Raw genomic sequence first — 14,538 nt, 5'->3', positions numbered from 1 at the left:
ACACAGCTAACCTGCGGATTAGAGCACTTTCATCTCTCGGGACCAAATCAAACCACAGAGCAGCCAGAACTCAATAAATCCAGTTACAAACTGGGGGTGGCTGAAGCTGGAGCTTTTGGAGTGCCAGGAGCAGAAAACAACACAAAGCTCCAGCCAGGCTTCATAAGGAAGTGACAATATTTGATAGAATGGAACTTAAAGTCCCACTAACGCCACCACTGTATCAGAAAAATAAATCTATTTCCAAAAAAAAGGGACTTTTCTCTTGCTTTCTCCTGGTGATATTGTTACTATTTGTTATCATGCACGCTAACTTTGTGAGCATTTGTCACCTGAGTTTTTGTAGTGTTTTAAATGCTTAAAGCATTTGTTATTCATGTGCAGGAAGATGTATGTCCCTGATTTTTAGCTTAGATTCCCAGATATCCTTTTTATTGGTTTTACTTCTTCACTTTAGGAAAAAAATGGAGTAAATATTTTTTGTATTTTTTCTAGTTATGTCTAATCTCAATGCAGGAATACTTGTGCAGTTCTTGGGTCTGACTGTGAGTGAGAACCAAGCCATTACACTGTAACTTCACTCCCTATTGTGTGGGAAGTAAGAATTGCATCATCCCCAAGATCCAGAACAGGAGATGAAGATCCCTTCTCGGTGGGTGCGGTCCACGATTTTGTAGTCAATCTTTCAACCAAAGTAAGAGCTCCTTTTGTTTTTATTCGTTTTTTCCCTCTTCTGTTTCCCCCTCTTCCCCACAAAAATCTTTGTGGAAGACAAAAAAAACCTGAAAATCCCCAACTTTCAGTCTACCAGTAGGTATTTTAAATTTTAAGCTTAAGTACTGTAAACATCTCATACTTCTGCAACTCAGTTTTTACCATCTAAGCAGTTTATTCCCCTTTTCCCCCTCTTTATGTGTGAATACCAGGGAAATAGGAATTCCCAACAGATATAAGAGCATGACAACAAGTCATAGAAAACATAAAAAGCAGGCCTAGAAACTTTGATTCAGAGTACCTTAAGTATTGTTAGTACCCAAATCTCAAGACAAATGCTACTTTGTGGATATCATTACCTAATAGCTGCTCTTAAATTTAAATTCCAACAAATTGCTTAAGTTATTTTGTAATGCAACTTTTTGTACTGGTGAATACGTTGACCAACTAATAAATACAAATAATTACATTCTGCCTTCTTAACAAGGTGAAAGGCCATCAACAAACAGACATTGAAGGAAAATCTGTATTAGCCTCTACCAAAACTGAAACCCTACTGTAAAAGCAGCTGAAGAAAGTTATGCAACACTTAAACACAGTGTAAAACAGTGTGTCACCCTACGAGACATTAAAAAAAAAAACATTCAAAGGCACACTAAATTGTCAAACTGGGTTAAAATATCTTAACAACGCAATTCCCATTAGCACTCTTGGCAGTGCATCATTTGCTGTCATTAACGTTTTATTCTGCAGCTTCTGCAGGAGGCTGCCTTCCCTGGTGCCCTTGGATGAACAGGTACGTGGAATTTGGGAGGGAGGGAACAGGGAGAGGGCAAGAGGCAGGGAAAGGAGGGAAGGAAGGCAGGGAAGGAAAGGAGGCAGGGAAGGAGGCAGGGAAAGGAGGGAAGAAGGCAGGGCAAAGAGGGAGACAAGGCAGGGCAGGAGGCAGGGAAAGGAGAGAAGGAGGGCAAGGAGGCAGGGAGGGCAGCAGGCAAGGCAGGGCAGGAGGCACGGCAGGGCAGGAGGCAGTGAGGGCAGGGCAGTGAGGGCAGGGCAGGAGGCAGTGAGGGCCGGGCAGAGTGAGGGCAGGGCAGTGAGGGCAGGCAGGAGGCAGGGCAGGGCAGGAGGCAGGGCAGGGAGAGCAGGAGGCAGTGAGGGCAGGGCAGGAGGCAGGGCAGCGAGGGCAGAGCAGGGCAGGAGGCAGGGCAGGCAGTGAGGGCAGGCAGGAGGCAGGACAGGCAGGGCAGGAGGCAGGGCAGGGCAGGTCTGGGCAGTGAGGGCCGGGCCGGCCCGTGCGGGGTCGGGGGTCCCGCCCGCGGGGGCGCCGGGGCGGTGGCGGAGGCGCTTCGTCAGCGCCGGGCAGCGGCGGCGGCTGTGCCTCGGCGGTGCCCTGCGGAGGGTGTTGCCCCCTTCCCCGAGAGCGCTCCGTGTCCCGGTCCCCGGGGTGCCCTTGTGCCCCGTGGCACCGGCGGGAGTCCCGCGCCGCGCTGCCCGCGGAAGGGCCGGCTCAGCCCCGCTCGGCCGGCTGAGGGTGCCGCCGGTGTTCGTGTGCCTTTGCCGGGAGCCGGGGAAGGTCTGTTTTAGACTGTAAACAACGAAATCCAAGTGCTGCCCGTCCTGTTCGGTGCGCCGAGATCCTCGGCACGCTTTGGGGCTCGGTGGAAATGTGGTAATCGCAAAAGAATAGTTACCCCCTTTAGCCTAACAGTAATCCCAAAATCATCTACAACTCGGTCTTCCAAATCCTTACTGAGCTAAAAAAGGAGGGAGAAAGTGTTCTAGCAGTAAAGGTAACTGTATGTGGAGTAAATTTGGACAGACACGTTAATTCGAGGCGCTTGAGGAAGGTAGTTTCTCTGTGAAAAACATCTGGCTGCAGTAATGGAGTAATTGCAGTCCAGGAGCCCTGTAAATTAAGGTGATGCAGCACTCAGAATGCTCTAGCATATAGTGACTTATTTCATCTCAAGTATTACACCATACAGCAAGAAAAGAAAGGACTCTATTCCTGTCAACATGATGAGTCTGAATTAAACCATCTAAGGTAGATCACAAAATACGATTTGTAATGAGTTTAACTTTAAAGATTACTTAAATAGCATAGTTACTCTTGCATGCCCTAACTCAAGTGAATAAGGCTGTATGTAACTTAGCAAGCAGTGAGGCCCAAAACAGGCAGATTTGCAGAGAGAAACAGTTGTCACTGAAAACTGAATACACACTGTGTTTTTCAGAAGGGTACCCTTTGACCTGGCTTAGTAAATTAAAAAAAAATTAAATCCCTTAGTATTTGAAATTCTTGACAACTTCTAGAGCATGTTTTCCAATTTACTTCAAAAAAAGAGCCCACACTTGTTGTCTGGGTTCATCTTGTGATGTGAGCAAGAGCACAATAAATGGGGTGTTAGGAAGTTTGCTTCACTAGCACACTTCTGATTTTAACTGAAATGCTGAAGCACAGCTTTAGCTTCCATCAGCTGTATCTTTGAGTTTATGTGTAAAAATGTAGAAGATCTTAATGTGTTAAATGTTTAATTGCTTTTAATGGGTTCTAATATTATTACACAAAGGATATTTTGAACATTAATAAATTTCTTGTGATAGAAATGGTCTCGTATTAAGACCCATACCCTTTACCTGATCCTTTGGATCAGGTGGGCACCCTTGTTAGCTGTACAATAGAGAGGTATTTGCACATGAGTTCTGTAAGTCCCAAATAACTCTGCTCTGTGGTTCAGGAAAACATACTTCAACAAGTCTCCTTGTCACTGTCATCCCCACCTCCCAAGTTTGATAATCAGCGTGTTTCTGTAAACACTTCATGGGTTTTCTTTTAACCATGGTCCTGTCTTTCTCCCTGCACTGGGCATGCTGCTATGGGGGCAGAGAAGAGTGGTAGATCAGTCAGAGGGTTCACATTTGTGCCTGAATGCTGGCATTTTAATTGTCCTGTAGAATTTGACCACTGAAAGTTTCATGGGGGAGGTTTTGGGGAGCAGGAGAAAACACTGTGGTATTCATAACGTGAGTCCTGTTTATGTGTAGTCCTTAGTTAAACCAGAGGTAGCGTGTTGGTTGATGCAAGTGTGGGTAGGAACAAAACATTGAGTGAGCCAAAATTAACTGCTGAGCCAATCATTAAGTTGTGTAGATTCAGCCTGGCGTGACCACAGTGGGATGATGTGTGAGGATCCACCTGCAGGTTTCCCTGCCCCCACCTCTGAGTTAGAGATAAGCAGTCTGGAGAGGGGACTAAAAGTGATGGAAGAGCTTGCTTTGCTGTAACAAATCAAAGGCTGCATCACAAGGCACTCTGTTTCCAGCAGTATGCAGTGGTTTTTGGTTAAGGCGCTCTTAAGGGTGGAAGAAAGTTTTGTTCTTGTGAAGTATGAAGGGGAAATGTAGTATTTGGTATAAAAGTGAGTTAGAAGGTCAGAGTAAGGCTCAACTGACCGATCAGCTACTGAAGCTTTAAAAAGGGGAAAGTGTGCTGTGAAGGGTAAATTGACTTTAGAAGCATTGGTGAAATACAAATAAATTGAGTTTAATCATTAAACATACGTTGGAGAGTGGCAGAGGTGTAGCCTAGGGTGTCAGTAACTAAATGTCTTTAAATGAGAGTCTGTGTCTTAAAGAATATTCAATTAATTTTAAAAATTGTGTTGAGATACTTTGTGAATGACTTTATTTGAACTGTCAGCATAATGTTTGTAGGTGTCTGGGTTCCAGTCTTGGCCCATTGACAAATACTGTGATAAGTAAATGTATGGCACTTGCTCGCCCTGTTCATGCTACTTTTAAGGTCATCAAATCACAGAATCCTGGAGTGGTTTGCATTGGAAGGGACCTTAAGGCTCCAGCCTTCAGAGCATCTTTTTGTTCTTTAGACTTACTCCAGAAGATCCATGTCCTTCTGATGTTCTCCCAGAGTTGGAGATCAGTATTTCATGTGGTGGCATCCCAAAAATGGTTATTTACAGGTCAGTTAGAAAGATCGTGTCTTTTGACATCATATGTCAGATAGAAAATAGCCTGCAGTTTCAGGATGGGAAGACTGAGGCAGTTTCATGTGATTTGTTGGAGACCTTTACTAGTGCTACTATCTGAAGCCTGGTCTAGTGCATATATTTTTTTTTTAAGTTTTGTTTTTATATATTGTTAGTTCTGATAAACCTGTGCTGTTCTGTTTTCATAGAAATGTTTCTGAAGTTCATTCTGATTTATGTCTAAAACATTTGCAGATTTCTTTCAGTTTTGCATACTGTGAAGAACAGTTGTGGAAACAAATCAAAGTTAAACAGATAATGCCAGAAATGAGATTCTGAATATAATTTCCAGGAAGAATTTTCTTTGACTTGGAAATATAGCTGTTTCACAGTTTTCAGCTTGTTGCTTGTGTCCTTCTAAGTACATTAAATGGTTAATTTAGTATTCACCATAAATATTTTGACATATCTACTTGTAAATGGATTGTGATAGTCATTCAGATGAAGTTATTAATGTGGTTTGTTTAAATGTGGCAATGAGTAGAATATGTAGATCTAAATACAAAGGTGTTTGTCCTTTAAGCAAAGAAAGGAGTTGACAGATTTTAGTTGTGCATGCTTTACTTATCCTAAGTGAATGTTTTATTATCTAACCTAGTACTTATTTAAGAAAAAAATGAAACCACTTTTTACTTGCATTTTTGGGGTGTTGTGTTTGTGGTTATTTTTGCTGTTGATAGAGGCTTTGCGTTTTTTTTTTTAAAGTTCTGTAGAAAGTCTGTGCATTGTTATCTTTTCAGAGCAATTCTCTGTGAACACCAGCACAACTGAAGGGCTGTAAGTGATGCAATTTTTCAGAGGAGTCTCTGAAATCCCTTCAGACCTATTTCATTTTTTAGCAGTGAAACAAACCAAATCCCACAACATGATTTTTATCCCTGATCCAAAAATTAAACAATTAGCGTCATCTAAAATAATGGGAAACTGCAGAGTAGTTTGAGGTTTATTTGGCTTTGACACAGACTTTGTGTCATCCTATGGGGGAAGCTTTTCAAACGTCTGTTCTTTGGAAAATGTCTATGGTTACACAGTATCAATCTCTTTTTTCCTTTTAAAATCGTGGCTTCTGGAGGCTTGTGACTGCTAGCAACTCTCAGGATCCCCCTTGCTCTCCTTCCCATGTCCCAATTTCTCATATAGCTTGCAAATACTGAGAAAAAAGTGTGTATTTAGTCTTAAAATCTGGAAAACAAATTAAGACTCTTAGCCCAGACTTAAGACTTGTCAGACTTCCGTGATTCTTTTTAATACTTACTTGTGACTTGACAGCAGTCCAAATGCAGTTTTTAAAATTATTCTACAAAAATACAGACTAGTATTTTTTTAAAAATCTCATATAAGTAATTAAGCTGTGAATAATGCCTTCCATGTGTTGGATTAATAAAGAAGACAGTTTAGAATTATGATTCTGCTAATAGCTGAAGATTAAATATACTTTCTTCCTAAAGGAGAAAGCATTGTTCTTGGGCAGCAAAGCTTGCTTTTTCATTTATTATCACTTTTTTCTTTTGCAGTCTTTTTGAAGATGAAGCAGTGAGCATGCACACTAAAATGCTTGTTCATTCTTTGTCAGCATAATGTGAATCAGCAGCTATTAACCACTGTAGGCATTCATCTGTAATATAACTATTTCCTTAAAAGGAGAGATAGCTGGGGGCAAGGACAGAGAGATAAACTGTAGAAAAGAAGTCTTTGCAATGTGTTTTGAATGAGCTGTGTCTTATCTAAACTGTCTTGTCTTAGTAGTAGTAAATTATAGTTGTTGCTTTGGACTTCACGTGTGTGGATGACAGAACTTTTTTATAGGCTAAAGTAAATGTAAATGTCAACTGTAAGCAAACTGATGGAATGACTGACCTGCTAGAACTTACTCAATAGATCAGCATAATAGGAGCAGCACCAAATGTTTGGTTTTCTCCAGGCTATATTTTTGAGGGTCTACAATTATATTTTTACCAACTGAGGAATTTGTGGTGTTCCAAGGATACAGATATTTTAGAAGCATGGTGCTAACTGAACAGCCCCATATTGTCTGCTAGGTGATAAATTAATCTTGCTAGTTTTACCATTTTTGTGATCACAACTGAATTTACATCTGTGTGTCCAAGTTCAAGCAGCTTAGAATGCAGTGACAGCCGAGGTGTGTCCTGCCTGGTTCTGCAGCTCCCAAGGGGAGCTTTGCTCTCTGCTCTCTTATTTCAGAACTTCACCAGGGTACAAGTGACACTTACTGCGATTGCTAGAGAGGATTGATACCCAGTGTGGTATTGCTGGATGCTTGTTCACTAAGGAAGGACTGAGGAACAGGGTTTTGTTTACATTTTTAGTAATTTGGGTAACCTTAAGCTGGATCATGTGTGGAAATTATGTGGTAGGTGCAGATCAGAAAAAAGCCAGACACATGTAGACTGAGTTGATTGGGATTGTAGGGATGCATAATATCTGAGTCTAGGAATAAAAGGCTAGCTCTTCTTTATAGGAATACTGAATTGGATTTATTCACTGATGGAAAATAAGAGTCTTTTGCTCTTTAAAAGAACACTGAGCTCATAGGATGTAGCTCTTGTAGCTCAAGTGTTTTTGCTTGGCTCTTGCTAGAACTATGGCTTAGTGGAGCTTAAACAGAAGGACCACAGGTCCATTTTTGCTAGTTTATTGCCTCAGTTGCTCTCAGGTATGTTACAGTTGATGGTAACAATTTAGTTTCCTGTGTTTTATTTGGCAGTGAGTATTTGAAACAATTGTTAGGTTTGGATCCTAGATTGGGTTACATCGGGTGTCTTTGGATGAGTCCTCTCTTCTTCAATATTCAGCTGGTGATAAGGAAATTCCTGGTCACAGAGGCACAGTGAGATCCTGCTGGATAGAGTAGCTGCTCTGCAAGGCTCACTGGAGTGATGGCTCCTCAGCTGTGAAGGAGAAGAGGGAGTGTCAAATGATTTCTGTATCAAAACCTTCTCCAGTTTACTCTGCTCTTCAGTCTGGTTTTTCCTGAATTTGAAAAACCCATAGTTTGGAGAGGAAAAAAGAATTTGGAAGACAAACTTTGATATGTGGAGATGGATGCTGCCTCTAGGTTTGGTGTTCCCAGTGCATCTTGGTGACCATTAGATACTATAATTTAATTTCCAGGTCCTTGGATTTAGCACAAGGAGTGAAGATTGTAAAATGTAAATAGCTGTTTTTCCTGAAAGTCTAAGTCTTCAAAGTAGTAAAGATGTGACTGTCATTGATTTTCATGGGTTTCTGTGCTCTGCTTTAGTATTTTTAATGGCACTTGAAACATTCAGAATGTTCAAAAAGAGTTTTGGTAAAGATATGTACAAATGTGTGTGCTTTTGTCACCTTCAATGACAATTTGATGCCTTTTAGCTTCCTTCAACTCTTCCAGGACACTTATTAGTCCACAGGATGTTGAGTGTCCTCTTACATGTGGTGGTGGTGCTGAGCTTGGATGAAAGTTTGTCTGCCTTGTGTGAGATTTTTGTGTGGATGAGGAATACATCACGCTATTTTGGGTTCTACTCTGGTACTGTCTTCCTACTCTTGTACTCTACATGCAGTGGATACATTCCTCAACAAGGTTACCTGTTTTACTACTATTTTCTTCTGTAACTTAGCAACAACAGTTCCTTATAGCTTTAGCTTTACCTGGTTTCAACCATCACGATTCTCATCTTTGGAATACTTTTCTTTCTTTTTTTTTTTTTAACTATCAATGGGGAGACTTCACAGTTTACCTGAGAATCTGCATCACTCTAAAGCAGAGACTGTGGTGGAAGGAAGTAAAGGATTTTACATCTACCTTTATTCTCCAGTCAGCTAGTAAAGAGCAGTAATTATCAGGTGTAAGCAATCAGATGAGCAAAACCTGCAGCCTAATTTTAAAGTACCTTACACTCACTGTACTTCACTATTACCTTCCTGCAATAATGTAATGAATGACTTTGAATGCATGAGAAAAATGAGCCTTGGATGAGATGTGTATTTTACAAGGAGTCCTGATAAGCATCTTGCTGTGGTCTCTATACTGTGTACTTAAACAAACATGTATTCCTTCTTTAAATGTGGTTGCACTACTGATTTCCATTAAGATAAGTATTTATATGTTCTTTGGGGAAAAAAATATATAGAGTCATCTGGATGGAGAGATGTCTAAATTTACTGAGGATATGGTAATTTGGGGGTAACTGTTGGGCATAATTTTCATAATTGTTTACTAGTAGGGAGAAAAAAATTGAGTTACTTCTCTTTGATAAAGCAGATAAAGTTTTATAGCTGGTGCTTAGGAGGAAATCTTTTTGTCCTTATGCAAAATATTATTTATCTCAAGATCACTGATAAAGAATGAAAACTTCGTAGTAGCAGACTTGGTTGTGTTCTCAAAGCAGAACTTGATTGGTTGTGCTTCAAGTGTTCCTGTAGGTTTTATACTAGCATGTGTGCATGCTTACATTCACAAGCTTTTCTAATTTTCAATCTCAAGAGTATGAGATTATTAGGTGTGCAGAGTTTCAGGTGAGAGGAATTTGAGGAATGCTCACACTACTAGTTTTTTTCCACAAACTGAGGGTTTGTAGAAAGTGAGCTTTCATGGTGTTACTTCTTTAATCCTTCCAACCTGTGTTATGAGAACTATTTTAAGTTTTGGAAGATCTTTTTGGACTCTCCATATTTCTTATGGCAATGTCTGTTACAAATATCTATTTGTTATTGTTTGTAGTATTGGTTTTCCTTTTAAATACCTGGTTGCCAATATCAGTATTATTTCCAAAAGTGGTAAAAAGAGCCTGATAAGTAATATTTGTAGAAAATTAAATTACATAACATGGACAGAAGAGCCTAGAAGGTCTATCCTCATGACAGTTGCAGCATAAACTTGTAAGTTTAATTGAATTGTTTTCTCTGCTTCATACCTTTTCCCCTCTTTGTTCACCGAATCATAAATAAAGCTAATTTTAAGAATTCTGAGTGGACTAGAAGAACAGTTATAGTAAAAGAGAAATTTAACCATTCACAGAAGAGATGTACGTTTTCTCTTTGCTATGACAGGAAGTATTCTTGTTGTGGATGTGTGTAGAACAAATCTGGTTATAGAGAAGGTATTTTGTACTCACGCTGCTGTGGAAAATCTGGTTGGCTCTTCTGGTCATCATCATGACAGATGCTATCACAAATGTGGTATCCTGCCCTTACTACACAACTGGAAAACAGAATTCAGACATTCACAAGTTTGACCTCTGTTAGTTCTTAAGTGTAATAGCTTTTAACAGTGGTTGCATTTTCTTGTTCCCATTTCATGCTTTTGTTTTCACCAGCATTTTCAGTTTTCTGATGCTTTACCTTTGGATTTCTTTTTATTGTATTTGAATACCTAAATTTTACAAAGACTGAGCAAATTTAGTGTTTGAGGGTTTTGGATACCTCAAACTTGTCATCCTGTTTAAATATAGAGGGGGCATAACTTGGCTGATAAAGTCCTCACAATTAGGAAGTACAACATTCTGTCAGAGTAAAGTGTTAAATGGAGTTATGCTCAAACTAAATATTTCATTCACTTCTCAAGAAACAGAAGGTAGTGTTTCAGTGTGGAAAGCTTCTTTTTTTTTTTTTTTTTTTCCTGGCAGATGAAACATTGGAAGCTTTCCCTCTGCTCCAAGTAGTCCAAAAGCTGTTTTGAAAAGATGGTGTGTGTCTCCCAGAGATAACTGAGAAGGATGGTTAACTCTTCTTTGCATTAATTTGTCTGTATCTGTACAAATAGAAATAAACTCCTGTTCCTTTTAGCCTTCTGTGCTAGAGAAGTGTAGTGAACTGAACTGGATATTGGAATTGATTATTTTATCAGGAAAAACCCAAAAGCAGCATATATGATGTGTCTTGTCTGTCTGAGGGCTCTTTCTTCTAAGAAGATAGAAAAAAAAAGAACACTTTAAGGCTTGTCTTTAACTATAGTCTCCCTCATGAGTTTTGCCTAAGTGTTCACCCAGAATATGTCCTTGTCTATAATACTTCCCTGTGCTCCCCACCACTGTGGATTTAGTCTTCAATTTTTCTGGTTTGTCTTCTGTTTCTTTTTGGGATTTTGTTTTTTTTCACCTTGTAACAAATACACAAGTTATACTTCATTAAACTTTGTGTGCTGTAAGATATGAGCAAGATGATAAGTTAGGTTATAGAGCAGTCCAGTTAGGAATATATAATTTATATTGCACTGGTTACTTTAAATAAGCTCTTACAAAAATAGAATTTCATGAATAGCAGTTCCATGAGGAACAATTGTATTCCCATGTAAATTGACTGGAAATTAAATATTTCCTAAGTTAATTAATCTGTAGTCTTGTTATTAGGTATATGAAAACATTTAAACTGTTTCCTTCCAAAAAGGAAAAAGCCCTTTAGGATTAACAGTGCGTGGCATACAGAACTTTTCTCTACTGCTTCTTACCGGGAAAAACTCAGCTTTGTGGAACTTTAGGGATTTTCGCCTCAAAACTTCTGTTTTCACTATACATTTGTACATTTTGTTGGTGAAGTTAAGTGTACAGTGGGAAGGGCAGGTAATGCTGATGTGCTCTGCACTTCCCTGGGGTCCGGACTAGTACTGTGCTGTTACTGCCACTGGAAATGGGGATTTTCTTCCCTCTTTCTGTTCAAAAGTTCACTCAAAATGCTTGTGTGCCATGAAAACAGCTTGAGCAGTGAGTAACCAGGAGCACGGCTGGCAGCGTGGTTGCTTTTTCCACAGTGTGTTTAAATATGTCCATGCCCTGTGCACTCCCCATGTTGTGAAAGTTTCCCCACACCTGAAACCTGAGGATTTGCACTGGCTACAGTTTCATTATTGTTGGGAGCTGGCAGATGGGAACAGCCTCTGTTGAGCAATGGAGCATGAGGTAGTCCCGTGTCAGCTGGAGTCTCCACAGCTGTGCTCAGTTACAGGAACTCTGGGGTCAAGTGTAATCTCAATGCTTGGTTTGTTAAGGTCTAACGTGTCCTAGTAATACCATATTTTCTTTAAGCGGTTTCTTAATCGAACAAGGACACTGCTTAATAATCTTTTTTTCTTCCTTTTAATTGGAAGAAAGGCTCAGTTGAAAGTGAAACACAGTGTAGAGATCAGATTTGGAAATACTTTAAAACTTTGCACTCTCTAGCAGAACTGCCTTCTCCCTAGTCCTTCTATTTCTCTGCAAATTTAAGAATCTTCAGGACCATTATATATGAGTTATACATTTCAAGTTTTTAAATATTGTATAACTTTAACTGTTGATTATTATCCAATGAATACTGTTATTTGAGAACTTTGTCAGAAGAGAGACAGTGTTCCATTGCCAGGTGATTGAATCATAATGATCCATTGGGAAAGCAAGCTTGTAACAAGTATGACAAATCAAGTAGTCATGGAGGAAAAGGGGGGGAAAAACTTGTGTTAAGGCAGTTAGAGAATTCAAATTTTAAAACACCAGCCTACTAGAAAATCAGGGTATTTTATCAATGCCTGATTGGTTTAGCACACAAAATACTTCTGAAAGAAGACAGACCACATATATTTTAGACTGCATTAGGTGAATCAGTAAAATGAAATAGTTCACATAGTATTTTGGCGAATTTTAGTTTAATGCATTTGTTTTATTTCTCTTTACATTTTCATAGTGTTGGAGTTAGAATATACCAATTACTAAGAATGAAAGCTTAAATAATTTCTAGGTGTTACAGTAAATTTATACCTCTGAATCACTTGGCTAAGAAAGAACAGTTCTTTATTGCAGAGGTCCATTTTTTGGTCTGTGAGATTCTAAAAGCTGTGTTAAGGTGTGCATATCAAGGTTTGGGTACTTTAAATGGTCACAAGCATGTATTTATTTGAAGTACTGATTTGAAGAAGAATTAGACCAGGACAGTTTAACATGCTCGTGTTTCAGTACCGATAGGTTCCTCCTGTTGGACATGACTTTCAGGGGTACCCCTTGTTTCTTTGCTCCCCAGGTGTGAAGCACAGAAGCATGCTTTCCACTGAGCCTCACACTGCCACCTGTGATACAGAATGTCTCTAAGTGAGAGCAACAGTGTGGTGTTTGCCTATGAATCCTCAGTGCACAGTACCAATGTACTCCTCAGCCTCGATGATCAGCGCAAGCAAGATATCCTTTGTGATGTTACCATTTTAGTGGAGGATCAGCGATTTCGGGCCCACAGAGCTGTGCTTGCAGCTTGCAGCAGTTACTTCCTTTCAAGAATTGTGGGCCAGGTGGATGCTGATCTTATCATCACCTTGCCGGAAGAGGTGAGTGTCACTCCCTTCTGCATTTACCTGCCAGTGCTTCTGATCTGCTTTCTTCAGTTCTCTTTTATGGTAGCTGGGGTTTAACTGACGATTTAGAGTAGGGGATTTAAGAGCTGAAAGACACCAGCCCACAATCTGGGGTACCAAAATATTTTTTTAATTCAAGTACTTCATATATATTATATTGTAAAGACTAAATGCTGTCTTCTTGGTCAGAGGTCTGTTGGTTTTTTGCCAGTGTTTTTATTCTTTGACTTTCATCCCAAATAAAAATTAGAGATAAATGACTATTGCAAGAATTGCTTTTCTAGGTCAGTCACACGAAGTCTTTATGATTTTTTGTTGTTTGAGCATAGCTAGCTAAAACTTGTAAGAGAAAGTGAAAGGAGGAGAGTGTTTTTCCCCTCTTGAACATTGCAGTTTTTGCAGTGTTTCTCCCTTAAATAGAAATAAGTTACAGTTTTAAAATACCATTGTATTTTTTTATTTCAGTTTCATTTATGAATGCTACTTATTTGTAAAGCTACTTTAATGTTTTGTTAACTACACTAAGTCTGAAGACATGTTGACAGCTTATGGATAAACTGTCTTTTACATTCTACTTCCCTGCATTTTAAAGGATGAATTAATGTGGTGGTATAATCTCCAGAGCATATTTCAAATGCTATTTTAAGAATTCTTTAGGAAGATTGTAAGTGTTTACAGACAGCTTTAAAGGACTGGGCTCTGTGCAGATCTCATCAACTTCATGTGTTGTATTCTTTAAAAAGAACATACCAACCAACTACTAAAAACACCAAAGTAAACAAACCCTCAACTGATTCTGAAATTGAATTGTGTGATTAATTCATTATTTTGCTGGCAGAAGGGTTCAGTGTAGTTAATGCATTGATATAGTGCTTTATTTAACATAAAATACTGGTCATTTCAGTAAAGGCAGAGAGCAGAGTGTGGACCTGAGTTTAGTATTATAGTGGACATACTGCTTTATTCTTCATTTGCAGAGAAGAGGCTAAAGGAAGTGTCATGTAGTTGGTAATCTGTTTGTGGGATCTGTTTGTGGCTTTCTACTTGATTCCTTAGACATTTTTTATGTGTGGAAGATCTTGCACAGTTTCTAATGATACAGTTTTTGTTTATCTCTGGGTTCCTTGAGAGGCAACTGCTGTGAAGACATAAATGTTCAATTAAAATCACTTGCTCTAAAGGGGCTTTAAACTGAAAATTCTGTTTGGTGTACCATTTTTGAGTGCCTTTCTTTAAATCTATGGGAGGAAGAAAGGAGTAGGTGGCTGTAGTAGTAAATAATCATATGTGGTCAAACTCTATTTCTTCAAACTTTTTGCATGAATGGTGCATAAGACTAAGTGATTAACAGTAATTGCTCATCGAAAACTACAGTTAAATACCAGCAGCATACTGTAAAGTAATTAGTATACAACTTGCTAAGAAATATATCTTTGTGAGGTTGGAATCTAGTTACTGATTTTC

At 39.2% G+C, this 14,538-nt stretch overlaps 1 protein-coding gene across 10 annotated transcripts in view; it reads left to right on the top strand.

Moving 5' to 3' along the window:
* The first annotated feature begins 608 nt into the window (after window positions 1–608).
* The window catches only part of BACH1 (BTB domain and CNC homolog 1), a 33,895-nt gene continuing 19,965 nt past the window's right edge, over window positions 609–14,538 (top strand). For 5 of the 10 annotated variants that reach the window (XR_005630256.1, XR_005630255.1, XM_039732748.1 and 2 more), the window contains exons 1-2: window positions 2,002–2,383; window positions 12,750–13,047. Coding sequence is in view for 8 of the 10 variants with exons in the window: in XM_039732748.1 (XP_039588682.1) it covers window positions 12,808–13,047 (240 nt within the window). In the remaining 2 variants the exon portion in view is untranslated. Of the gene's footprint in view, window positions 695–1,467; window positions 1,511–2,001; window positions 2,505–2,734; window positions 2,759–12,749; window positions 13,048–14,538 lie in introns of those variants that run through there. The other 5 variants (XM_039732743.1, XM_039732746.1, XM_039732741.1 and 2 more) reach the window with 5 other exon arrangements.

The sequence above is a fragment of the Passer montanus genome, unplaced genomic scaffold, assembly GCF_014805655.1.
Source record: "Passer montanus isolate IOZ18808 unplaced genomic scaffold, ASM1480565v1 scaffold80, whole genome shotgun sequence".
NCBI classification, from domain to species: Eukaryota; Metazoa; Chordata; class Aves; order Passeriformes; family Passeridae; genus Passer; species Passer montanus.
This window is presented reverse-complemented; position numbering and strand designations above follow the sequence as displayed.